This window comes from Anser anser (genome assembly GCF_964211835.1).
Source record: "Anser anser genome assembly, chromosome: 5".
Taxonomy (NCBI): Eukaryota; Metazoa; Chordata; class Aves; order Anseriformes; family Anatidae; genus Anser; species Anser anser.
Genome location: NC_139725.1, coordinates 17,430,525 through 17,456,374, shown reverse-complemented (window position 1 = coordinate 17,456,374; position 25,850 = coordinate 17,430,525). Strand labels below are relative to the sequence as shown.

Sequence of the window (25,850 nt, the reverse complement as noted above, 5' to 3'; positions counted from 1 at the left end):
ATATTATCTAGTCTGAAAGTCACATACAGTTACTCTAGTACTTGTCTCTGCTGCTTTAATTTTGAGCTCTATAGCTTTTCTCCCTGTACAGTCTGACTTGCCTTTTATCCCTTTCACCTAATCAATTTCAGGTAGCTCTTTTGCACCCTGTCCTTTTACTTGTGAATACTTCAGGCAATGAAGTTTTGAAGCCTTATTGTGAAAGGAATCCTAGCCTCTTGTGTGCTTCATCCAATTCACTCTTTCCTTTTTGTAGATGGCTTCCCATCAAGGGTATGAATTTGATGGGTTTTTACATCTTTCAGAATGTGCAGTATATTCTGCTGAATCTTAGGACCGCCTCCTTTGTTTGAGATATTGTACTGAAGTCTTTGCATTCTCTCCTGGTGTAAGACTATATCCAACTCTCCAACAGACATTTCTCAAAAGTCAAAAAGAAAGAAAAAAGGAACATTTAGTAAATGTCATTCATATCTAGCTCTACCCTCTGGTTATACACAGTAGCCAAAAGATCCAACCATCTGAGCTGACCCAATTCTCTTCAGTTTCTAAGCTCTGTAAGGTATTTGGTGTAGTGTCAGATTCTCTTGCCCAGGCAACTTGGGCCTGATCCTGCCATCTACCAAGTATTTTTCAATATCAGTCCTTCTTGTCTGCTTGGTCCAACTTCAACAGCCACGAGGGCTGGATCTCCTCACGTCTGCCATCTCTCCCCCAGCTCTTGCCCAACCACAAGCCATCTCCATCCCACCTTGTACCCACCCCCAATTATACCTGTACGTGGTCCAGCATGACTGCTATGCCAGAGACGAGGCTGTGAGCTGTCTGGACAGCATCTCCTCAGGAAGCAGGGGGTGGGCTAGCCAGCAGCACTCCACAGGTCTGAACCATTTCTAGGTCACTGGTTGGATTACTCTATTCTACATGAAATATGTGATTTCTACTGCCCTGTGATTCTGGCTTACTACCTTTAGAGAGTCTTAAATGTTTGTGGTTTGTGCTGTGTTTGGCATTAGTTGTCCATAGCAAAATAGTAGGAAAATCTGTCCTGATAATCCATGGGAGGACCTTCTCATTCATCCAGAAGTGGTTAAAGAAGGAACTAGCATCTATAGGTCTTATCCTTCTTAAAGGCCTTAAGAGCATTTCTCTTGTATTGGTGCAATGTCCTCTGAACAGCAGCCACTGCCTAGCTTCTCAAAAGATTAATACCTTACCTTTCCTCTCAGTGCCCTTTGCAATGCAGACAAAGATGCAAATGGCAAGGTAGAGAGCTTCAAACAGAATTATCTGAAGAACATCTGTGAACTGTACCATGAGGTCAGTCATGCTTACTCTAAACTGTAATGTTTGAGACAACCCTGCAGAAATGGAACTAAGACTGTCAGGGATTTCAGGTTGCAGTGTTCAGTCTCTGCATCTTTCTTTCCACAAACAGAAGACCAAAGACACCAGGAATCCAGAAAATGTGATAGGTGAATGAAAAATTATGTTACGAGATGGTAATGGACAACCATATATGAAAGAGATTTCAAGCAACATCTGCCAAAAAAAGTCTAAGCAACCCAGGGACCCCATGTCTGAGCCTGATCCCATTTCTCATGCCATGGTGTCATCACACCTATAAAGGCTCTGGGGATCTAAAAAACTATCAGAAAAACTAGGGAATTAGGGAAAAATAATCTTGAGAAGAGACTAGGAGCTAAGAATGACGGCTCTGGTCATGCAAAACTAAAAACTGCAATAATGTAAAAGCTAAAACCAGAAAGGATGTAGCAAAATGTTTAAAGGAAGATAAAGAGGTATGTTCAGGCAGAATAAAATTAAGAACAGATTTTTTACTCAAGAAAAACTCTACAAAAGTCTTCTTGACAAATGTTTGAAAGACATAGTAGGATGTAAATTGAAATACATCTCAGCATTTAAAAACTGAAAATCCGCTAAAAAAAAAAAAAAAACTGACCATCACTAGCAAGCCCATTGTGACCTAAGAGATTTTTTTGTTTGTTTTAATTTTTCCACGTTTTGCCCCAACATGTTGTTCCTTGGAAGTCCCACAATTAATCTATATAGGCGTATAGATAATCCTTGTCACTTTAGTGTGTGAGGCAACTAGTAGCCTGAGAGAGCTCAGTTTATAAGAAAGTAAAGTAGAGAGGTGTAAGACAAGGTGGCTACAGACAATTCCATCAGAAATGCTGAACTGTGACAACCGTTGTTAGAGGGAGAACAAAAACCAGAACTGCCTCAAGTGTTTATATAACAAACTCACAGAATCCCAATAAAATTGATTACCCTTCTTGCCCCTCAACTTGTTGCCTTGGAAAACAAACAAAAAAAAAATTTCTGTCCCATATGAAGCACAAAAATGGTTCCACTTTCGCAGATAACTTTCTGCAATCAGAGAAAATCTAGGCTACAGGAATAGTAAGTTCCTGAATTTTTAAGTAAATGTTCCATTATTAATAAAAACAGTGCAAATTCTTCTCTCTTCTCAATTATAAGTAGGAGACATTCCTCAGATCTGAATTATCTGCCATTTAGAAATAGTTTCCATGTTCATTTTATAACCAGTGAGATAAATTAGATCATCTCTTAGGCTACACTTTTCTTTCTTCAGTGTCCTTCAAATCCTGCCTGATGGAATTAGCGTTTGCTCTTGTCCCAGAGTCCCTTCATTAAATGAACACCATTTTATTCTGCTGCCTTCCTCTCACCCACTTCCTCATTAAATAATATATATCCCCTCACATAAATCATACATGATCTCTAAACTCTGCACATCCTATTTAATAATATATTGCCTACCTGAAATAAATCTCATTTCTCACTGCTGTTGCTAATTCAAGGTTTACATTTCCATTTTTGCTCCCCTCAGTATATTGGGTGAAAGAGTTAATAATTGTGTGGGTTGTTGTTTTTTTTTTGTTCTAGTTTGCTCACAGGATGTTTTAATGCTGCTACTGCTAAAGAAATTGATTTTGTTGCATATTCCCAAGTCAGAGTTTGGCTTTCAGACTGACCCATGCTAATGTATATAGCACATTTTGACATCTAGTGGCTTTGGGGAAAAATTTTCTATTCCTTTGTAATATTGCTTTCACATAAGGTGTGCTGGCAGGCTTAGTGGAGGCCAAACACTGAAAATGGCCACAGAAACTGTGCTTGATGATGAGCAGGGGTGCAGAGCAGCTTCTGCTGGTATGGCTCCTAGCATACGTTTTGTGCAGTGAAAGAGAGCTACGGACCTGCTCTGGGACCTAGAGTGCCACCACCATAGCCAAAACCACTCTAGTGACTGTCAAAGAAAGCCTGACAGAGACTTAAACTGAAGAAATTTAAATGACTATCCTCAGAAACAAAATCCCAAAACAGTCTCCAAATGGAATTTGGGCATTTTGTCAGCAGAAAGCCTAAAAACCATTCTTTTCTCCGGGAACGGCACCGTGACTCAGCCCCTTGCTGAAAGCCACAGCAGCTCCTGAGCCAGACAAAAGCTGTACAGGGACCCTCAGCAGCAGGATTTTGGACCCTGAGTTTTGCAGATTCCTGGCTCCACAGCAGCCTGGCTGGCAAGGTACTCTGGAGCCAGTGAACCTGGAAGCCCTGGAAATCACAGCTCCAAGATGCTCATGCTGGAAAGAGCCTAACACGCAGGGGAGTGGGATTGGAAGTGATTTATTTTTTCTCTGCTTAAGTATGTAATTAAAAAAAAAATCCAGCAGAAAACAGAAATTTCTTTGAAAAGTGAATTTACCACTACAAAACCATCCTAACAGAGAACTCCCAGCCAGTGGTACCTATGTGCACTTCATGCAGCTCACCAATAGCTGCAGTTGCTGCCTATGGCCAACCCTGCTGAAGTGAAGAGTGGTAACTCCCATCAGGTTTGACTTTTGGCCTGTAAGTCTCTGATTTTATCAAAATCTTTTTCTTGGTTTAACTTTTGTTATGAGAGCAAGTCTAATTACATGACTACCTGAGTGTCATTATATGGCAGTTCCTAAAATTTATGATATCTGGATTTCCAAAGTCTTTGTAAAATAAGCTTCTGTCTGCATTTTACCACTGGGGAACCTGTAGCACAGACATATTAAGTGATTTACCAGAAGGCAAATAGTGAGTGAGTGGCAGAGCTAGGAAAAGAGCTGTTATCTCTATATATTCCTACTAAGTTTACTTGCAAACTGGCCCAGCTTTCTGCAGAAACCAGCATTCAACAACTGTGCCATTACGTAATCCAACGCATTATTCTCAGCAGCAGTGTTGAGGTGATGGAGCTGTACAGGAGCAGATAGCTGCGTGCCCCTGAAGGCACAGCACAGGGGTTAAGGGGGAACCACCTCTGAGCAGCCCAGAAGTCACTGTGGGGTAGCAGGACACCTTTTGCAAAGTCCCTTGAATAAAGAGCTTTTCAGAATTCAGACTTAGAGAATTTGTCATCTTCACTCATAACAGATCTTATTTTCTATTCTTGGCCCTTGAGCTTTGTGAGTCCATGTAAATCTCTAGCACTATTTATTCCTACACTTATCACTTCCCTCCCCAGCGGGCACCCAAAAGGTGAGGATGCCCCAGGTTCTCACAGGGTTTGCTGGCAGAGAAGAGCTGATGTGGAGGAGGACTCAGATGGCTCTCCTCAGACATCATCCCCCTGCAGCTTGGCAGAGCAGCCCAGAGACGAGAATGCCTAACACATAAGCCCACAGATACTAACTTTAGCCAAAAGCATAAGGGCATTGGCTGTCAAAATGTTTTTGGAATGCCTGTGTCCTCAAGGAGGGAATGAGGTGAGGGATTTCTGGAGGCTGTGGCTCAGAATGCTCAGGAGAATTGTTTTTTTTATTTTTTCTCATAAGCAGTGAGCAGGACTTCCAAGCAAGTATATGACACTGGCAGTGGGTTTGATGAAAGTGCCCGCCAGCATCCTGAGGCACATCCTGGGGCAGTGTGGCTCTGCACTCTCCTCTGAGCAGGGCAGTACCACCTCTGGGAGCCTGGGAGACCTTGATGCTTCAAGTCACACTACAGGGGAGGTGCCCTGACTCCAGACTCATGCTTTAGGACCTCCAGTCTCCTGATCTAGCCTTCAAAGCTGTCTGCATGCTGGGATCGTGGGCACACCATGAGCCTGCTGACTGCCACATTGGATACCTGAGGTCCTGCAGCAGGAGAACGGGTAGAGCTGCCACAGCCCCAGGGCAGAAAGATGCCATTGCTGGCGGATGACTCCAAGCAGGTCTCACTCAGTGGCTGATGTATGAGAAACCTGCTCTGCGTAGCACCTAATAGAGCAAGCTGTGTTAGTTGAGGTGGGAATGCCCTTCTCTCTGTGACACTGCTGGAAGAAGAACAAGAATTCTTCCCCAAAAATGTCCCCTTTTGTTGCAGTAGCTTCCATTCATTTTGTTAGCCAGCAAGGATTTTGCATTAACTTGCCCTTGCTCACTTGTGTTTCAAAAAAGAGGAAACTATCAGCCCTCCGTCGTGGCTCTTGTGGTGACACATTCTCTCAGTTCCAAAACCAGCTCAAGCCACATCTCCTGCAGAAATGCTGGGACACACAATTTACCACAAAGATAGTTGTTCTTAATTTGTGCCCCCTGAAAGAGTCCTGGAAGCTCAAAAGCTCCTCTCATTGTTGATTTTTGCCAGTCCTCACATTAATCCTTGAAATGTCAAAGGAAATCATAACAAGAGCAGCTCATGAGCCAACCCCAAGTACTAGAGATTGTAGACTTCCAGTCCTACTTTCTGGGCCTCTTCACTTTTGCAGCAGTTCCACCAGCTAGGAATAATTACACAAAACTATGACATAATCCCTACTGAAATTTAAATCTTTTCATTCCCTTCCAGCCAATTGGAACTCACTCCTGATGTTTTCCAGCTCCCTGCTTCTGTGAATGAGACAGTATCCATGTGAAAATATGCTTGGATCACCCACTGTGATTTATTCATCCGGAGGCAATTTGGAGGTTGTTGCTTACAATTAGCCACTTGATCTTTATCAGCATTGTTCCTAGCCCTTAGAAAGCTGTGTCTCTGGATACAACCTTTCCGGTATTCGGATGGCCTACTTAATTATACAACTGGATCTGTTTGTGCATGGGATACTGGACTGAGTGAAATCCTAATGAATGATCCTCAATATTCACTTTCTCTATCAGCAGCAAGAACTAATATTTAGAGTAAGTTCCCCAATGTGTCCTTTGGAAAACATCACAATATCACACTGCAGAGGAGAGCACCATCTGCTCACAGGGAAGATTGTAGAGCCACAGAGAAGCTGATATGCTCGTTATTATACCAAATTACAAAAGAGAGTAAATCATCTTGAGGTGTTTCATTTTGGAGATGTCAGCCTTCCAGCTGAGCAGGGACAAGCCCAGGCAATGCCGGATGGGAAAGACATTCTAAAGAAATGCAGGTTGCTTTGAAAAAATGTTTGTGAATGTCCATTAACTGTAACAGGAAAACACCATTTAATGATATAGATTCACTCCGGTGTGGCTGACAGAATAGTTTATTCAGTCTTTGGAAGGGATCTAAGCTGGATTTCAGGCAGAAAAGATGATCTGGCATTGCCTGTTTAAGAGAAAGAGATCAAAATTACCAAGTGTTGAGATGAGGGTGTAGGGAAAAAGAAAATTAAGGAAATTAAAAAGCAGGAGAGTACTGAGGAAGTAGCAGGGCAATTTGGTTGGCTGTGAAAAGCAGTTGCTGAGCTCTTGAAGAGTACAAAGAGGAGTATGGGAGCCATAAGAAAGAGCAAGTGGGATACTGCCTGATCGTTTGTGTCATCATGCCTACCGCCTGGGGCCATCCTGCTTTGGTAGTATTTTTTATCAGCTGCAAAGAGTGTGCAAGGCAGTGAAATCATGCCCAAGAGCACAACAAAGGGAAGTGCCTAAGGTACCTAGCCTCAGAGATGTTTGAGTGTAAAATCCTCAAGGAGGAACAAAGCCTTTGAATGAGCTGGGGAGGGGGTCGGGACTGAAATTGTCAGCACTTAAGCATGCTGGTTACTCCAACAAGCTTTCAAAATGGTTTTAAGGTTACCCCAAAACACTGAAAGAACGTGCAGTCTACACATTTGCACCCAAAAAACTATGAGCTATGTATTAGTAGTCTTCAGAGAGGACAAGGAGCAGTTAGAGGCAGAGACCCCAAATCTATAACTGCTCTGGGCCTTTCTCTCATTTCTTCTCACTCCAAAGAAATCAAAAGATAATCCCCTGCCTCTCAGCTAGGAGGCAGAAAACATCTCCATCAGCAACTTACAGCTGTATACCAGCAACTCATAGTCAGCAACCTCTGCAAAGGGTAGGGGGTGACCCCAAAGTGTGTCAGTGATGCAAAGTTTTATTTGGCCAGCCATGCTGAAGAGCTGATTTACACCATAGATTGGAGCAGACCTGAGAGGATGACTTTGTCTCCTAAGCGATTCAGTGATGAAATGACAGGGAAAAGTAGCTTTGTGCTGTCCAGAATGGCAAGAATACCTGAAACGTAGCTTGGGCTGAACTGTCCCCCCATAATACTGATTCGTCTTTCCATATGGCAAGTCATACCAAGGAGAATCCCGTGCATGTTTTCACTCTAAGGCATGTTAGCAGACTGAGGAAAATGCTCTAGATTGTTTTGGGGTGTGGGGAGTGGAGATTTCCTATGAATTGATTTAACGTGGTTTAGAAATGCACCTCTTTTCCTACAGCAGGCCTATCCTTGTATAGATTTCATCACAGAGAAAACAACTTTTGATTTAGATAATAGCAATGCCTGGAGCTATGCTCTGGGCAGAACGTTTTTTTACCAGACATGTTGCCTTTTTTGAAAAGTTTAAAAAAATGTTTACTTAATAAACATTGAGAAAATAATAAAGGGACCAAGACAAGTCATCACTAAAGGAGTTATCCTGTCTCTTTAAGCCTTGTTATCAGCTACACTTACTCACTGGGGTTTCAAAACTCTATAAAAATATTATGAAACCAAGCCCTGCTAAACAGTATTAGCAACTTCCTTGCACAAACTGTGACTTGCCCAATCCAATAGTTGTATTGACAGAGCTGAAGGAAAGAGCAGTGTTAAGGACAAGTGTTCTGCAGTCTGATTCACAAGAAGCAGTTGTTGATTGCTTCAGACATTTGTAGTAATTTCCTATTAGGTGTTCCTGCTCTCCTTATGGGGGCATCTTGGCTGTTTGCGTAACAGAAGCTGAAGACCTTTAGTTTACAGCTCAGTGAATTAAGATAACCCAAAACTGATGTTAGGTTGCCTTAAAACATCAGGTGTCATGTTTTGTGCTTTGGCAGTTGCTATGTGAACAGTTCTGGCATCCTTCTACCCAAGGGAGAAACGTCCAGGAAATATACTGAACTGTAAAGAGGGAGCAGAAGTCTGTATCTCCATCTCAAGCTAAGCCCTTTGAATACATGCACTAAGCACTAAACAATGCAGATCACACATCTTAAACACGTGATTGCAGAGACATCTTGAAATTAGAGAGCTGGGCAATCACCAAACACATGAAGTTTAACAAGAGCAAGTACCAGGTTCTGCACCTGGGACAGGGCAACCCTGGCTATACGTACAGACTCAGGGATGAGAGGCTGGAGATCAGCCCTGCAAAAATGGATCTGGGGGTTTTGGTCGACGGCGAGTTGAATATCAGTCAACAGTGCGCCCCAGCAGCCAGGTGGGCTAACCAAATCCTGGGCTGCATCAGGCACAGCGTGGCTTGCTGGTCATGGGACAGATCATCCATATCTGCTCTGTGCTGCTGCAGCCTCACCTTGAGCACTGTGTGATGTTTTGGGCACCACAGTATAAGGAGGACATAAAACTACTAGAGAGTGTCCAAAGGAGGGCTACGAAGATGGTGAAGGGTCTGGAGGGCAAAACGTGTGAGGAGCAGCTGAGGTCTTTGAGGTTTGTTCAGTCCAGAGCAGAGCAGGCTGAGGGGAGGCCTCATGGCGGCCTGCAGCTCCCTCACGAGGGGAGCGGAGGGGCAGGCGCTGAGCTCTGCTCTCTGGGGACAGCGACAGGACCCGAGGGAACGGCATGGAGCTGGGACAGGGGAGGGTCAGGCTGGGTGTTAGGAAAAGGTTCTGCACCCAGAGGGTGGTCGGGCACTGGAACAGGCTCCCCAGGGAAGCTGTAACAGCACCAAGCCTGCTGGAGTTCAAGAAACATTTGGACAACGCTCTCAGACATACGGTTTGATTTTGGGGTGGTCCTGTGTGGAGCCAGGAGTTGGACTTGATGATCCTTGTGGGTCCCTTCCAACTTGGGAAATTCTGTGATTCTACAATTGTCCTGGATGTCACCATACTGTATTACAGGGGAGCAACGATAACATCCTACCAAATGTCTACCCAGTATCACAGTTTTCTGACCAGGTGGGAAGAATAAAAAAATCCCACCAAAAGGTGACTTTTAAAACCTGAGGACTGCAGTACTGTTGTCTTACCCAGCTATGCAAAGAAATGTGGGCCACTAAAGCTTCCTGTATGACTGCACTGGCCATGTCTTCTCTGCAGAAGTATCTCACCCTGTCTGAACAAACTGTTTTGCTGAACAGTCTTGCCCATAAAGGGCAGTTTCAGTGAGTAACAGTGCTCAAGGCACAAGTAGTGATGCTACGTTGCCTCTCAGAGGGAGTCCCAGGAAGGTTCTGAGAACAAGCTATCTATGAGAGCATCTTGACTGTGTTCACATCACAGCTTTGCCATGACAGCCTAAAGGGTGGTGGTGGTTTAAGCTTTAGCCTGTTACCCCTACTAGGCCTGCAAAACCCGAGGATTTCCACATTCCGGTTAAAGGTTTTTGCTGGTGTATAGGTCTCGAGGCAATTGAGCCCTTGTACAGTAATGGTGAATAAAAGGCCACTAGCCTTTACTCCTCATTATAGGACTGGCCAGAGTGGCAAGAAAGGGCTCAGGGGCATTTTCTTACACCTGAAGTTGTCCGCTATAATTATGCAGTATACGAATGGCTTAACACATGCAGGCTGCAAATGGCAGAGTATGCACCAGTGATTATGGTGCTCCTTGACCTGTTATTGTGAATCTTTCCGACAGAAGGGAAAAAAAAAAAAGCATATCCTTAGAAGTCACTACATTACATGTCCATAGTTAGGTGAGAAAAATAGGTTTAACATCCAGAACCTTTCCCCTGTGCCTCATCCTAGACTCTGCTGAGTTTAAAACTCTGTCTAGTCTATGCCAAACACTGACAGCTGGGCTCATTTTTCCCCACAGCAGAAGAAGGCAGAGGATGGGGGAGTGTTAATGCTTTCTTCCTATTTTAAATATCAGTCCGTCAGTGAAGGGTGAGGCCATCCCTAAGAACCGGACCAAGTCATAGTTGCACGGGGGAGAGAAGGGTGGAAGGGGATTATTTCAGCAGTGGGGAAGGGTCTGAAAGCTATATTCAGAGGCTGACTGGAACATGGTAAGGCCAGCCCTAGCAACATCAAAGGCTACAGCGTGGAGTTAGTTTATACAGCTTAGTCAGTTGGATTAGACCCTTCATTAGGATGCAGAACAAAGCTTTTCTTCTTGGCAACAAGGAGCGAGAAACAGAATGAAAATGGAAATCGGATCTGAGCCCTGAATTCCCCATTCAGCACGAGATCCCTTATTTGCGTAGGAACTCTAGTTTGCCTGGCTTTGTTTAAAATAAAGGTGACAGGAAATTTCAGGGCAGGATGAGGTCAAGGTCTCTTGCTTTGGGGCCAGCAGGCCCTGGGAGGACTCTTGAGTCAGAACGCCCTGTCCTAGGAGGAGAACAATCAGAGGGTGAGAGCATTTGCCATGGGGTACCAGGGTACCATCTTGCTACAGCTGCATCTTCAGAAGGCAAACTCAACACTGAGACTTTAGAAAAGACCTTGCTAAATTTGAGATGAACAAGTAGTCATCACACAGTACAGTGTCATTGACAGTGTGATATTTGTGTGGATGCTTTTTAGCATGTAGAGCACCAGGATCAGGCCACTAATCAGCTGTTATTTTTTCCCTTACATATCTTTTGAGGAAGCTGCTGCTCCATTTCAGGATATTTCAGGCTAAGAGAACAAGATGATCCTTTTTTGTCATTTCTTACACCTCTGATTGCGGGATTATTTGCATTAAAATAGACAGAGGTCATACAGAAAAGCCTGAGTTTGATCTCAATGATATCAGCATGGCTCAGAGGTCACTGGGAGGGGTGTGCTGGTATACTGCAAAATCAGCTTAAGATCAGGAAGAAGTCCAAGTATTTAAAATAGGAATTAAGATTCTCTACTTACTGTATCATCATAACAAAGCATGCTTATGTGTAAGAAGGTATTTGTTGCTGGTCGTTAGGCCTTTTCTTTACTGTGTTTTAGGAGAGAAGAAAGAAGATCTCACTCTATTGGTTAGCATCTATTTTACAATTTCTTATAGAAAAAAAAATAATAATAATAATCTCCAGAGTCAAATCAGACATTTGACTTTTAAATCAGACATTGACAATTTAAATTAAGAATTTCTTGACCAGTGAATCAGTCCTAAGTATGGCTGATTGAAATACTAACAGCTGTAAGAAAGGAATGTGCCTGCATTTCAACTTTCATGCCTTTAGATGATTGTATTAGCCCCTCAGATTGTAAACAAAAAGGCAATTGCCTGGCTGCCATAGAGGAAGAGAGAAGAGAGTACTAGTAACCTGCAATCTGTGCCTTTAATCGTTTTATTAATATTGCAAATTGCAACTGACAGCAATTAGGGCTGGATATTACCCCAGGAAAGTAGCTTGACCAATGTTGATCATCCTGTTAAAGAGATAGAATTTACTTTAACAGAGGAAAAAATAGGTTCCTTGAGGTTTATCTCATTAAAGTGATTTCCATAATTTCCACAGTGCATCCCACACCTTTAAAACCAGACTTGGCAACAGACAAAAAGACATAGCTGAGCTGGGATGATGAGGGACTTCTAAAAGCTTTCTGTCATAGAATGTCTATTGCTGAATTTGTTTTATTTGTTCCTCAGTGAGATAATCCCACAGCCTCCTTTCCTCCAAAGCAAGCCCCTTGGATTTCTCTGACTAAATCTCTCATATCTCTGTGGCTACCTTCTGTTGCACCACCTCAAATCTTCTACATCCATTTAACAGTAAGGGGCTCTAATTTTCTTCTCTCTTATACTTATTTTTCATCAACATAAATCCATTGTCTTTAACGGGATTGCACCTGACATGCTCCAAGAAAACCAGACTGAAAGAATCATGATCACCATGTCCAAAGTCATATTCGATATTCCAACAGTGACCATTTTATGACCATTTTCTGCAGAAATAAAGTTATAACCTTGGCTCCACCTCATAAGTCACAGGAAAGACAGCCCTGCTGCTGCAAGACCTAACACAGACAATGATTCTGAGCATGATGTGATCTCCCTTTAATATTTAAACTGCAATGCTGTTCAGGAAACTACATGACTAATATTTAAAGAATTATAGCCACAGATATTTTTTCCAGTTCTTCCATTTGCTCTTAGAAAACAAATCAAACTTTTATTTTCTGCCTCTTTTTCCCCTATACACTGGAAAATACTTAGGATATGCTTTGGCAAAACTGCAGGAAATATCTTTAAAAACACTTCTTTGAAGCCAGACTGAACAGAGATTTGCCATGATTTCCTTGCACTGTGAGATTTGCTGTTCACATATAAGGAAAAAAAAGTCAACCTTTATCTGTTATGGATGACAGTAAAATAGATGTTGAAAGAAATACTTCTTAGCCTAAGCAAAAGGTCAGCATACGACCACAAACATCATAAAGTAACAGCATTTTATCCACCTGCCCTGTTCTTTCACAAATCAAACAAAAGGATTCCTGTCAAGTTAGACCTTACTGTATATATTTTTAAGTATCTCCTCCCTTTGCTTTGTTACTATATACAGCTCATTGTTTACACTAAAATAGAAGTCTCGTCCTATTGTTTATCCTTTACCTCCTCTGCTGTTTGCTGCTTGTGTTGCATGGATGAAGTTTCTACACTGGAATTACAAAAGAAAACTAGTAGAAGAATGCGAACTTCATTTCTTGCCTTGACTGTACTGTAAAGCCTGCCAAAAGTAGGGTTGAGGTTTTCTGGAAATTTAATTAATTTGAAATTTAGGTTGGTTCTGAACCAAACAGGGACCTTTTTTTTTTTTTTTTAATTTCTCTCCTACAGACAGCAACATAATCTCACTGAGCAGTTGAGAAGGGCTTCAAGTTTGCAGTCCCTAAATGACCTGCTACTGGCAGAAAAGGGTATTTTAGCAAAAGAGCTAGACACATTAGCCCTGAACCCTCAATTTTCAGCAGCTCTTTCCTTATCAAAAACATGAGGAATCTGTGCAATCTGTCAGAATGTAGCACCCTTTTCTGAACCAAAACTTTTGGGGTTTACAGAATATGCAAAACTACCTCTCCTTTGGTCTGCTGGGAGAAAAAGTCAAGTCTTATGAGCTAGTTCTGGATCCATAGAAATCCAAAGGTCTTTTGTTTCGAAATGATCCATTTAATAATGTAAGGAGATACCATGTCACTATGATTTAACTCCCCTGAAGTAAAAGCAATTCCAGGACAGAAATCCATTTCTGAGGCTGGCACAAGTGGGGGAAAGATTTTGAAGTGGTGAGGTTTACTGTACACTGGCTATTCTGAAATAGAATTGAAAACTCTGAAAGCAGGCAAGGCATTGTGTGCCTTATGGCCGGATCAGTGCCACAGCAATGCCATAGTAAGCCATGCTTTCTGTCTTGGGCCAAATATTGTCCCTTCTGGATTTCACTAGTATCACTGAAATCCTCCGGGGTCAGCTGGAGCTCTAGCTCAGTGACTTTAAATATTGCACACTGCTTCTTTCAGTCAGTAGAGATGATATAGCCTTCATCGTAGTATATATTGCACAATTTTTACTCCTTCTTGCTCTTTCAAGCCCCGTCAGATGAAGACGTTTGCTCAAGCATGGAAAAAATGAAATTGCTAGAACAGACAATTGATTTGATCAGACTTGAATCCAGTTAATTTACAATTCACTTGACAGAACAAAAGCAGGTGTATATCTATATGTACAGGGAGGACTACCAAGACAGACGTGGATGGAATCAGCCATTTTCTGTTCATTCTGACCCCAAGGATCTCAGTCATTCATGGTGCCAGTGCTCTAACTTTCAGACCACTGTGAGGGAAGACAAACTTCCTAGGACTGGCTCTGGCTAAAGCATCATATGCAGGGCTCAGCTGAGGTATGCGCTGTTAGAAGAGAACAGCTACACACACAATGGGAAATAGCAGACAAATATACCTCTCTCCTGAAAAGGCCAGTCCATTACAAGATTTCTCTCTCGTATGCTGTTTCTCAGCTCCAATTCTGTCTTACCCTCTTCCACACAGATATAAAGCTTCAGAGGTTTTCAGTGGGAATCATAAACTGCACGCAATGTGTCTATAAATGCCGGAAGTAGCTCAGTACGTTCTCTGGTACTGTGATTAACCTAACCTACGTATCAGTGACACTCCTAACATTCAAGCACCTGCATCAGTAACAACCCTGGAGGCTGGTCATACACACAGTGCCTGTACTCACAGTTTTCACAGCGGCTCCCCGTATAGCCAGCCAGACAGGCGCATTTGTAGGTACCGCTTTTGTCTAGAATGCAAGTTCCATCATGAAGACATGGAGATGAAGAACAAGCTATAAAAGAGAAACAAGAACATTCACAGTCTCTGATAGGTTGGAGTTCTTACATATTTTTCCTCATGATGGTTGGTCTTGGGGTAAATTATATATTCTGGTAAAAAGGTGGGAAGACGGTAAATGGCCTAACACTTGTCAAAAAGCCTTCTGCTCTTTTATACTTACTTCTAGGGATGGTAAGTTTTTTCCAAGCATTCATTATTTATTCTTACCATTTTCCTCTAACTGCTGTCCAGTGGTGAGAAAGGTTTATGGAAGAAAAATAATTTACAGCAAGCTCCAACAGTGTTTAGAGCTTAGCCTTTTATAGCCTTAAAGAAGTTTAATATCAAGCTACATTTCTCCTGCCATTCACCTCAGAGCTGAAGGATGAGTTACAGGATCTATAGTTTTGTTTTGGTTTGGTTTTGTATTGGACATATGTCATCTGAGACTTTGCAAGTTGTTTTGCCCCTGAGGAGCATGTATTTGGTGTTTGGTTCAGGAAGCTGAGCAGTCATGATGATCCTGAGCCTGCTGGGGAAGCTCTTGCATATCACAAATCTAACAGTGATGCACATCAAACAGCATAATGGAGAAAGTGTAATTGCGCCATTTAATATCATCAAAATCTGCTGTGCAATAACACATACACATTTTTTGGCCTCTAAGGGAAGACGATAGAGTAGAATGTTAATTTACTCTCAGAAAAACAAAGACATAATTTCAGTCTAGATTATTTTCAAAACTGAATGTTGGTTTCAGCAGACAAAGTAGACCCCAAATTACAAGATTTAGATTCTGTTTCAGATTTGAGTAAGTCCAACACCTGATCCTTATGGATCTTATGCCCCGCTTCAAGTCCCTCTTAACAAAACCAGACTGCAGCAAAGTTCACATCTTCATCCATTCCAAAAGCTGAGTCCATGTCGAGGTCCCATACCATCACATTTAAAGCATTCTCTTTGCTGCAGTTCAGAATGACAGATACCAGAATAAGCAGTTTTCCTTGCAAAGACTTCACTTGAAGCATGAACTTGGAATTACTTATATCCAGACAAGAAATATAAAGGTGCCACATATAAACTTCTCCAGAGGTTTCATGTGGTGATGTAACAGTAATTTGTATGTAGCTGGGCAATGATTATCTCCCAGGTGTCTTTGAGGACTAAGGTCAAACTAAGGACAATAATTTGTTTCTTAAAAGGAATATATATGTTGCAATTGTACTGTATCCAACTAGCCTAAAGGATCACCAAGAAAGGGAAAGAGAAGTAGAAGAGCTTGTATAGGCTGATATTTCGCAGTCACTGGTTTGAAGCCAGTGAACTTTTAGCTTTGTCCTCACCCCAGCTTTGTCTCATGACTCTGTAGAAACAAGTAAATGAGGATAAGTGCCAGGTACTATCCTGGAAAATGTCTGATTCTCAAGAGCACTAGATATTTTTCTTTTTAAAGGAGTCTTGATTGCCTGGCTTCAGTGAAACAACATGGGACAGTGCTACAAAATGGTAAAGCCCATACGTTGTGCCAAAGATCACTAGCTTGGGGGTACAGAAAGTAAAGCAGTACTGAAATTCAACAACAGGCTTTCATCTAAGCAGATCCAACATAAGTATAATCCCTAGGAGATCCTGATGCCTCCCCATCTGGCCCTCCATCCTTCTCATCTGAAGTCTGCCGAGTGGCTTCATGTCACTCATGCCAATTACTGGTTTTCATTTGACACTTGGCATGGGATGGGTGACAGAGCTCAGGGACCTAACACCTGTTTCCAGACCAGGCAGCGGAGAAGCAGGTTGTATGGTTTCTTCCTTTAATAACTACACCTGCAGCAACTTTTCCAAAAGGGAATATAGGCTTCACAGCTTATTTTATATTAATCTAAATCTTTCTGGCTGTCAAACCAGTGACCTCTATGCAGTCAGTGGCGCTGCTTCAGCAGGCTGTGACTGATAAGCCAGCACAAAGCTCAGTGGAAGGGAAAACAGTGGCACAAGCCACTTTTCCAGTCCTCTCCATTACACCACTACAGTGCTGGCAACATCTGATCATCTCCACACCCTATAAGCACAAGTGCTGCTGCAGCTCTCACCTGCGCCACAGGGAATTGCTCTAGCAAGCCTCGAGCAGCCTTTTCCCGAGACCTTGGCTTTTCACAAGGCTGTGCACAGAGGGAAATTTCAGGGGCAATGCTTCAGTTTGCAATGTGTTGCCAGAGCTTTCGATCTTGTGCTGCCCTTGTTTTCAATTCTACACTGCCCCATGCACGCCGTATTCTTCCCCTAAACCGTCCTGCTGGCCAGGTTAATGCTTCACATAAAGAGGCACTGGGAGTGTTTTAAAAGCCTTTCACTCCAGCTACACATTAGGCCAGAACAGCCTCATAATAAAGCCTACAATGAGACCTCCTCACAAACTCTAAGAAGCCCTTTGCAACATGCTCTGTGTGGATTACCACACTTGCAACCACCCAGCCTCAGAATAATTGCCACTAAAAATGGGGCGGAAATAAAGTGTTCAACAGTATTCGAATACCAAGTGTTCCCTGCTGGGCAGAGAAAACAGAATCAATTCAGCTTGCGCCATATGGAAAATGTTAGTTTCCTGAGTGTAGGCAGCCCTTATGCAACATAGCCCACACCACATTCATTTGTTCGATATCACCTCTCCTGCTGCAAGCCCAGGCAAGCTACCAATAGCTAACTGCTACCGCTACGTTACTAACGGGTACCAAAGGTAAAAGCTGAAGAGCAGGGCAGGCTAAGAAATGGCACAGACACCGCATGCAGCGGTACGCACATTTCAGATTGCTAGTCACAACCCTGATCATTGGCAACAGCTGCCCCACCGTAGGTTTGTATATTTATATAGGAGTTATACAAGCCAACTAAACTTCCTGAGTGAGATGTACCCTGGACAACCTCATGAAATGTGGGTCATTGGGGTATGTGGAAGGTAAATTATACTGAGTCATAGACCCTGCAGGGATTATCTGTGGCAAAGCAGCATGCTCTGATTAGCCTTCTGTGCCAGGAGTACTGTAGACAGATTTGGCCAAAATTCCCTACATAGCTAAACAAGGAAGGTCCAGGAAGAGCATACATACTGCAAAACCAGGAGTCAGCTACACTTTCTATGTTATTTTGCAGCCAGAAAGAAAAAAAAAATAAAATAGAAAGCAATGTGGGGGACTCAAGCACTGAGTACTAACAAAAACACTGGAATTCTGGAGCCCTACTTCTGTCATTCATAACACTGAGTTCATCACAGAATGGGAAATGCCTCTATTTTCTTCTTCAGAAAAGAATCTGTCCTTTGTACACACTTTTTTTTTTTTTACTTTTTTTTTAAACTCTAATGGTATGACACATGAGACAATACAAGAGGCATGTCAGGGCATTGTCACTTAACTAATTATGAGGCTTTGCATCAGGTTTCTGCTAACTGAGTCAAGGCTCTACTCCTGCACACAGCATTGAGCAATTCCACAATTGCAAAGATATACAGGCCCCTTCCTCTATTTCCTTCTGTGCTCTTAGTTCTGATATTCACACAGAAAAGTCTCACAACACAGCAGCCTTTCTGTGCTCGCCGATGTGCTTGCTTTTCACACAGGTAGAGGGAATTTAGTCTTTGTTAGAAGAACCTCACATTCACATGTTATCTGATGGCTTTTGAACCTTCCCTGCACTGACTTTGTTTAAGTTGCTGTTGGCAACACAGCATGAAAGTTTTTAATGAAGCAAAACAGGGAGAGAGATTAGCGAAATTGAATTAATGAGAATGAGCGGAATGTTCCACTTTTGGGACTATTTTACCTGTAATTTCTTCAAAGACAGCATGAAATCCATCAAAGTTCTTGGATCCATCAGACTGGAAAAGGACATGGAGAGAAGACCCAGTGCTTCGGATGGGAGGTGGCCTCTCATTTCCACAGAATTTCTTAATTATTCGGCTGTCCAAATTGTCCCCATCACGGACCTCCACATAATCATACTGGCACATGTAATCAAACTCCAGGCTCAGCATGGAAAACCTTGGGGAATAAGGACATGTGTTCAGACCTCATACTCTGACCTGTGCACCCTGATTCTGTTTTATTTGGAAGCTTAGTTATGTTAGCGCCCCCCACCTCCGTGAACCAACAGCTCCCAATCACACGAAGACCCCCTTGCTTCATCTCAGTTTTTGCAATGTGATCCTTGGAAGCCAGCTCAACCCTACAGAGTCGCTCCATGAGAATATTAAGTGGCACGACAGTGAAGCCAAAACTGAAGTCATACAGTCTGATCACTTGCATCAGGACCCTAACCACATCACAATGTTAAAGCTTTCATCTATGGTCAGATGCAGTAGGGGGTATATTTCTTTCATGGCTGTTTGCTAAAGATTGTTCTGTTTGCCCTAAATAAAGTCCTAAGTACTGAAAGTAACAGTATCAAAGACCAAGGATCAAAAGCTATTTACATTGTTATGTTCAAAAGCCAGCAATTCGGGGTACAATGAAAGCTCAGAGACGTGACAGAAGGAGAAACAGACAGAGAAAGGGAATCTGAAACAGTACAGCACGTTGTGCATTAGAAAGCAAAATGGTAGTAAATCCCCAATGTCTGGCACTTGCCCTTCTTTTAAGGGCAGAAATAAGGGACAGCAGTTAGTGCAGAAGGGAAATATTTAAAGCTTTTTCCTACAATGTCTGTCTTTCCTAGCTTTGATCCAGCCACTGCGCAAGGCTCTTGTTCATTAACAGCAATGTTATATGCTGCTGTTTGAGTTCAGTGGGGCACCGAGCCAAAGCATGCCACCAGAATATGAATGAGAAGCAGAGTGAGAAACACCAAGGGCCTCTGGAGAATAAGCAATGGCTAGGGGTGCTCAGCCCAGCCCTGGTACAGCGGATAAGAACTAGAAGATCTGGGCTGGGAGAAGGCCATGCTACTGTTTAGCTGAACATTTTATAAAAGAAACTCCCAAAGCATTCAATCTTCCTGAGAATTCCTAACTCTGTAGATTATGTGTATTTAGGATCAGGCTATATCTCCCACGTTGCCTATTCCAATGTGGGCCTAGTGATTTGGAAAGACTGTATTTTCACACCAAGGAGATGAGCCAAATTTTGGATGCGCTGCCACATCTCACAGTCTGAAGAGGCGAAAGAGTACAAGAGACTGTTTCCTGCTCTTCTCTGGTGGGGACTCAGACCATAAGGAAGCCCCCATGTTCTGTAAAACGACCTTTCCTTGCCACCTCATGAACTGACCTAAGAGGCCTCTTCACTCAGTCACCTTTGTTCAGGTCATGTGGTTGGTTTTAGAGAGTCAGGAATGCTCTACATAAAGAGAAACAAATGAGCAGTTTTAGGAAGCTACAACAGTGGAGCAGAGCCCCTCATTTTTTAAATTATCTGTTGGAATTTAGAAAAAGAGAAAAAAAATGATATCTGCTTTTAATATACATAAGAGATTAATTCCACTTAGGTTTGCATAAAATACATGAGGTGAGAAGACTGAATTCTAATTCTGTCAGGTTTGCCAAAGACATCCTCGCAGGCATCAGGTTACACACTACATCTTCAAAATATTCTTTCACCTGTAGGTCAAATACCAGGGAGCTACCCTTATGGAAGTTATAAAGCAATGCAAATTAACCTATTCATCCTTGTCACACTTATCAGGCTACAGTTTATCCTGACTCACTCCTAAAGATATTTACTGGTTCTCTGAACTGATACATTTCTGATTAAAATTGAGTATGTGTGTAAGAATACCAGAAATGTTTCTGGGATGCCCGCCATGTAATGAGGGAAAGAACTGGGATAATACCATTAACTCTCTGCGTAGGACTATTTACAGATGCAGAGGCAAACTCTGTCTAGCAATGCATTCCTGAACAACAAGTATCAGGAGACATTACACAGAGTGAAGACACAGAATGCAAGATTCGTATACAGAACACTGTTTTTAATAATTTTTTCTGATTTAAAGATGATGAAAATGGAGTGGAATATATGAAAGGCATAGGGGGTTCTGATTTGCATTTTATTTAACTTAGCACAGAAGCAGATACACTGTGCTGATGACATTGGATCCCATGATTAAGACTCATAATTAGCAGGTCAAAAAACCTGCCATTCAAAACCTCTTGGCTATGGACTAGTTGACGGGACTCTAATTTAGAGACCACAACATCTACTGCTGTTTAAATCAGTTACAGTCTATGTAATGAACCTCACTTCCCTCACCTGTGAAACTGTGACTATATCCTAATTCTCCTATGTATTATGAAACTAAGTATTTAAATTTAGTGCTACTGATCACCAGAGACAAAAGGGAATGAAAAGTACTGTCTTGATTTCACTACTGTCTGCGGTGGGAATACATTCACCAACCCCTTTGAGGAAAGCTTCCAGCCAAAGGAAAAGATTTAAAACTACATCTCTGCTGAGGCATTACAGAAAATGATTGAAAGTTGTAAGCTACTTCTACTGTGGTGTGACATCCCGGACGTGGCTCGGGCTGAGGGAGCCTATACATCACAACCTAAGGAAAAACAAGGCTGAAAAAAAAAAAGAAAGGAGAAAACAAACTACCACTGCAATCTGGGCATCATTTATCAAAACAGCTCTGCTTAGCCAACCCCCAAAGGACAGTGTGGCACAGCTTGAGGCAAGAGAAGATTTATTGGTGCTCCTGAGAGTTTCACTCTTCCTGCCCTGTGTAAGTGGAGACAAACCACTTTGTTCCCCCTTTGTATCACACTGTCCCTATCCCTCGCCCTCGCAAGCCATCAGAGCGGCAGCAAACAGAATTTGTGGGGAATGCACAGAGAGAAGGAAGAAAGGAGTTCTTTTGTTAACAGTGATGCTGATTCAGCACAACACTGGCTGTGTGCTACAGCTCTCAGCAGAGTTAGCACTCAGAGGGAATCAGTGTGTTTCTACAGAAATGCAGTGAAGGCAAAGGTTCGGCAGGGATGGCAGACCAGGAGGAAGATTCTGCAGGTCTGTTTGATAGTGCCTGCCCTTCTGTGTAGGTATGGCCTAAAGGAGAAGCGTCTTGCTAAATGTACCAATTTTCCACAGTACTATCTGCTGGAGTACCCCAAAGGCCACTTTGAGGTAGCCCACCTTGAAAACCTCAGCTTATTCAGAACACACGCCAGGGCTTCATTATATGAGGCAGATATAGGTCTTTCTGCTCTGTTTGGCCTAGAGGTTCCCTCCTATGCCGTGCAGGGTTGCAGGAGTAAGTGTCCTTTGTTAAAATAGCCTTTCCTTCCTTTCTAGTACCATGCACCTTGTGTCATTGGCTATCATCTCGTTACACTAATGATGGGTGCATTCACTAGTGATGTGCATGCATGGGATCCATTTCCCCTCTCACAGCTATTCCCATAAAAGTGAAGACAGGGTGACACCTGTAGCTGCTGAAGAACTTTTTTAGCCTTAAAATTGACAAAGTCTTGTTCATAAGTGTAAAAAATACTGGATTATAAGCTCTCCGAGCCTTTGCTGTACAAACCATTCACCTAGCCAACAATGCCTTTTAAAAACAGGGTAGGTACAGCTCATACCCACTGAGACCGAAACAAAGCTGTGTCACAAGAATGCCAAACTCTTCCTCACAGCATTGCTTCCCTGTGTCTCCCATGTGCCACATAATTCTCCAGTCAAGAGGCTCCAACACTAACCAGGCAATAATTACAGCTGCTCATAACTACACAATAGGCTTGCATTTGCAAGTCTAAAAAAAAAGGGGGGTTAGTGTGGGAATGCCATGAGCTCTTCTTTTCTATTCAATTCATTTCTGTTCCTCTTATTAAATATTAAGTCTTGTTAAATATATAGGAAGAAGTATGTCTGTGTGTCTAGCGTAGTTCCTTTGCCTGGGCTCGAAAGCTGGTGAAATATTGATGTGGAGGCTTCGGCTACTGTTTTTATTATATTAGCTCGTGGGTTTTGAATGCGATCCCCTGCCAAGCTTCCTGCTGTGTGTGTGTGAGTTCCCTGCCACACACATACAAAAACAGTATTAATTACCCCAACTAGGGGCTCTCCTGCTCTAGGCAAGATACCTGATCAAGAACTGTGAGTTGAGTCACCAGGGGAAGGTAACAGGGCAAAGCACACACAGGTCAGAGCAGCAATGACTTGCAGGAGAGTCATTCACACCTCCAGACATATGAATGGTAAGATGAATAACTGAGGCTGGTAGAGGACTGGGCTGGTAAAATGAGTGAAAGAAAATTAAGAGAGGGAATATGTAGACTAACTGCAAAGCATGTCCCAAAGGCAACTCTCTCCTGGCATGAGACATCACATCAAAATGCTCCCATAGCTTTTCTTCAAAGAATGTCTTAGGTCAGTCTGGTACACGCTTGAGAAAATATTGGGTGCTGTGGCATCAAGGTGTTGAAGAGATCTGGAGAGATGCATTGGTTCCAATATCTGAGAAACTCTCCTTAGCATCCATCTGTCCTAAAGGGGGCTGAAGGCAGAGCATCGATGATTTGCACAGTGGCTGCCCATCACAAGCTAAGCTAGGGGAAAGCTGAAGGTGCCAGATGCAAAGTGGAGGTAGTGTCTTCACTGTCCCAGAGCTCTCAGCTGCTGACACCTGCTGACTCTTTGGTTATTCATGTGCCCCAATGTCTACCTGAAACCAGTTCTGGCTGAAAGTCATTATGGCCTACCTTAATTCAATGTTAAATCCAGCTTGAACATGAATAGTCCATTCACATCGTGCATTCAGTGGGTAACTCTCCAGCAAAATCTGACCTCTAGGAGCCCGAAGAACCTGCCCGCACCCTGGGGAGCAAAAGAAGAAAAAAATCTGTCTGAGGAACCTTCAAACTGCATTTGAAGAAAATACAAGTAGTAACAACATTGGAATGAGAATACAGTGTGGCTTAGGAAGATACATAAAAGGCAGCACAGAAAACAAAGGAATGGCCACACAGAAGCTACAAAAAGTTATGATTCTATCAGAAGTCTTGCCTGTGTTAAGACTGCCCCAATAAAAGTTTTACTTTCTTGCTTTTCCCTGCTTTGCAAAGCAGCCCCATAACACTATTTCTTACTGCTTTTGTCCCACTCAGGATTAGCCCATCCACCCACCCGGCCAAAGCTCCAGCTCACAAAAGTTCTGATAGGTCTTATCTCAAACTGAAGCTGAAGAAGCTTGTGGGATAGTGTCAAACACCTAAATTAGTTCAAGTGAGTAAAAAATTGAGAGGAGGAGTTGTTGCACCCAAAATCACTGTTTCAAGTTCTTCCCAAGGAGTCTCTTGGAGGAAAAACAGCTGATGTATTCCTACAGGAGGTATCCATTTGACCTCAGGATTCACCACATCATCCTTATGTGTGCCAATGGAGACATAAAACCGCCATGACCCCTCCACCTCACTGTAGCGTATGTATCATATACAGCCCTCACCCGTTTTCTCAGGTTCGTTCCTAAACTTTCTCTCCTCCTGTCCTACTCTATCTGTGTCACTGTCAGCTTTACATCACACCATAAAATCTACCTCAGTGCCCAGCACCAACAGAATAACAAGTACTCCAGTCACTTCTGACCAGTCTGAAAAAAACATCAGAGGAGAGGGACCTGAATAGGCAGACAAGGTCACACTCAGAGGAAGCAGGATCTTTTCATGGCGATCCTGCAGCTGTCCCTAGGCAGCTGTCCAGAGATAGTTGCCCTAATTCCTCATTGTGGATGCTGAACATTTGTAGTCCAGAGAGTTCTCTCACCTTCTGTAACCTCTGCCTTTCCCCCAGCTATAAAATATGGCTAGAAGTATCTTCCTCTGTGGAAGAAGGAAAGTTGTTTAGCATTTTTTGTAGAGCCTTCTGTGATCTGTAAATGAAAATGCTAGCAAAATGAACAGTTAAATCATTACATATCAAGCATAGCTCATTTCTCAGTTTCTACTTTCCTGACTACATCTTTTCGAATGGAGTCTTGCACATGGCTACATTCTATAGTAAGCCTTCTGTTGTTTTGCTGGGGGATGAGGCTGTAACTGTAAGCCAGAAATTGCAATCAAGTCTAATAGCACAGCTGAACCAGGGGATCCTGATAGGCTCCACACCACAGGTAACTAGGAGAAGCCAAAGGGTCAAAAATGACCCAACAGGCCTCCACAGCATGTCTCTCACTTCCTTTTATCTCCTTAGTCCAACATAAAGACCTGTTCCCTGCAATAAATTCTGAAGCTGAATCCTACATTTTTAACAAGTAATGCAGGATGAATGTTCCCTACGGGAATGGTGGGTTTTAACACTTGCCCCAGGGCCCTTCTTTCCTTTGGGAAAAGAGGGAGACAGTGACCTGATTTGGTGAAGTAGAAAGCACCGCAGTTCCCATTGATCTTAGTGTCTGGAAATCTGTCCTGCTGCATCTTGTCCATGGGGAGACGTGAAAACTGAGGGTCAATTACTCCTCTTTCTTCTTAAGAAAGAGTTGCTTGAATGAAATACCCTTTGTTCATTTACCCTCGGTTACCCTTAATTAAGCAGGACCCAAGGAAAGAGAAATCCTGCTCAGAGGAGTTCCTCACAAGTGTTTCATCCTTCTCTGTGGCTTGCTTAGTTCCTTGTGTAAAAAGCAAGGATTAATGACTGTGCCCAGCAGCCACATTACGATTCAGCAAGTACGGCAGGATCTGCTGTGGTGCACATGATAATGCTCCTTCCCACAGCATGGAACGGGACCTTGTGCTGCCGCTGGCTCCTGCCTCAAAAACAACCTGAGACAAAGCTGCTAGAAATCTTCAGATGGTTTGACAGGGGGCTTGGATCACCTCAAAGAAAATTTCCCTTTCGTCCCGAAGGGCTTTTGAGTTTCCTGTGCCTTTAACAAAGGAAAGCCAAAGAACTGGTGCAAAGAGATACTTGTGTGCAAGGCATACTAAATGAACTTTTCTGTTTGCAGTGGTACAGCCTGAACCCTCTGAACACAGATGCCAAGGAAGTTGGTTTGGCCAGCGAAGCAGGTGGTCCAGAGGCTAAAGAGGAGCCATTCAGTGACTGCTTCCAAAAGAACATTCTCAGGTTTGCTACCACCTTCCTCTGCACAAAGCACCTTTGCGATCAGATCTGTGCTCCTCTATCTCCAGCACTTCTAGCAGAGGTTAGGCTGCCTCCCC

General features: G+C 42.9%; 1 protein-coding gene across 3 annotated transcripts in view; it reads right to left on the bottom strand.

Annotated features, from left to right (window-relative positions):
• PAMR1 (peptidase domain containing associated with muscle regeneration 1) overlaps positions 1–25,850 on the bottom strand; it is a 54,771-nt gene that overhangs the window by 13,528 nt on the left and 15,393 nt on the right. For all 3 annotated transcript variants that reach the window (XM_083838429.1, XM_083838431.1, XM_083838430.1), the window contains exons 4-6: positions 23,394–23,508; positions 18,521–18,738; positions 14,610–14,717 (exon numbers count right to left, since the gene is read on the bottom strand). In XM_083838429.1, the coding sequence (XP_083694555.1) occupies positions 14,610–14,717; positions 18,521–18,738; positions 23,394–23,508 (441 nt within the window). The remainder of the gene's footprint in view (positions 1–14,609; positions 14,718–18,520; positions 18,739–23,393; positions 23,509–25,850) is intronic.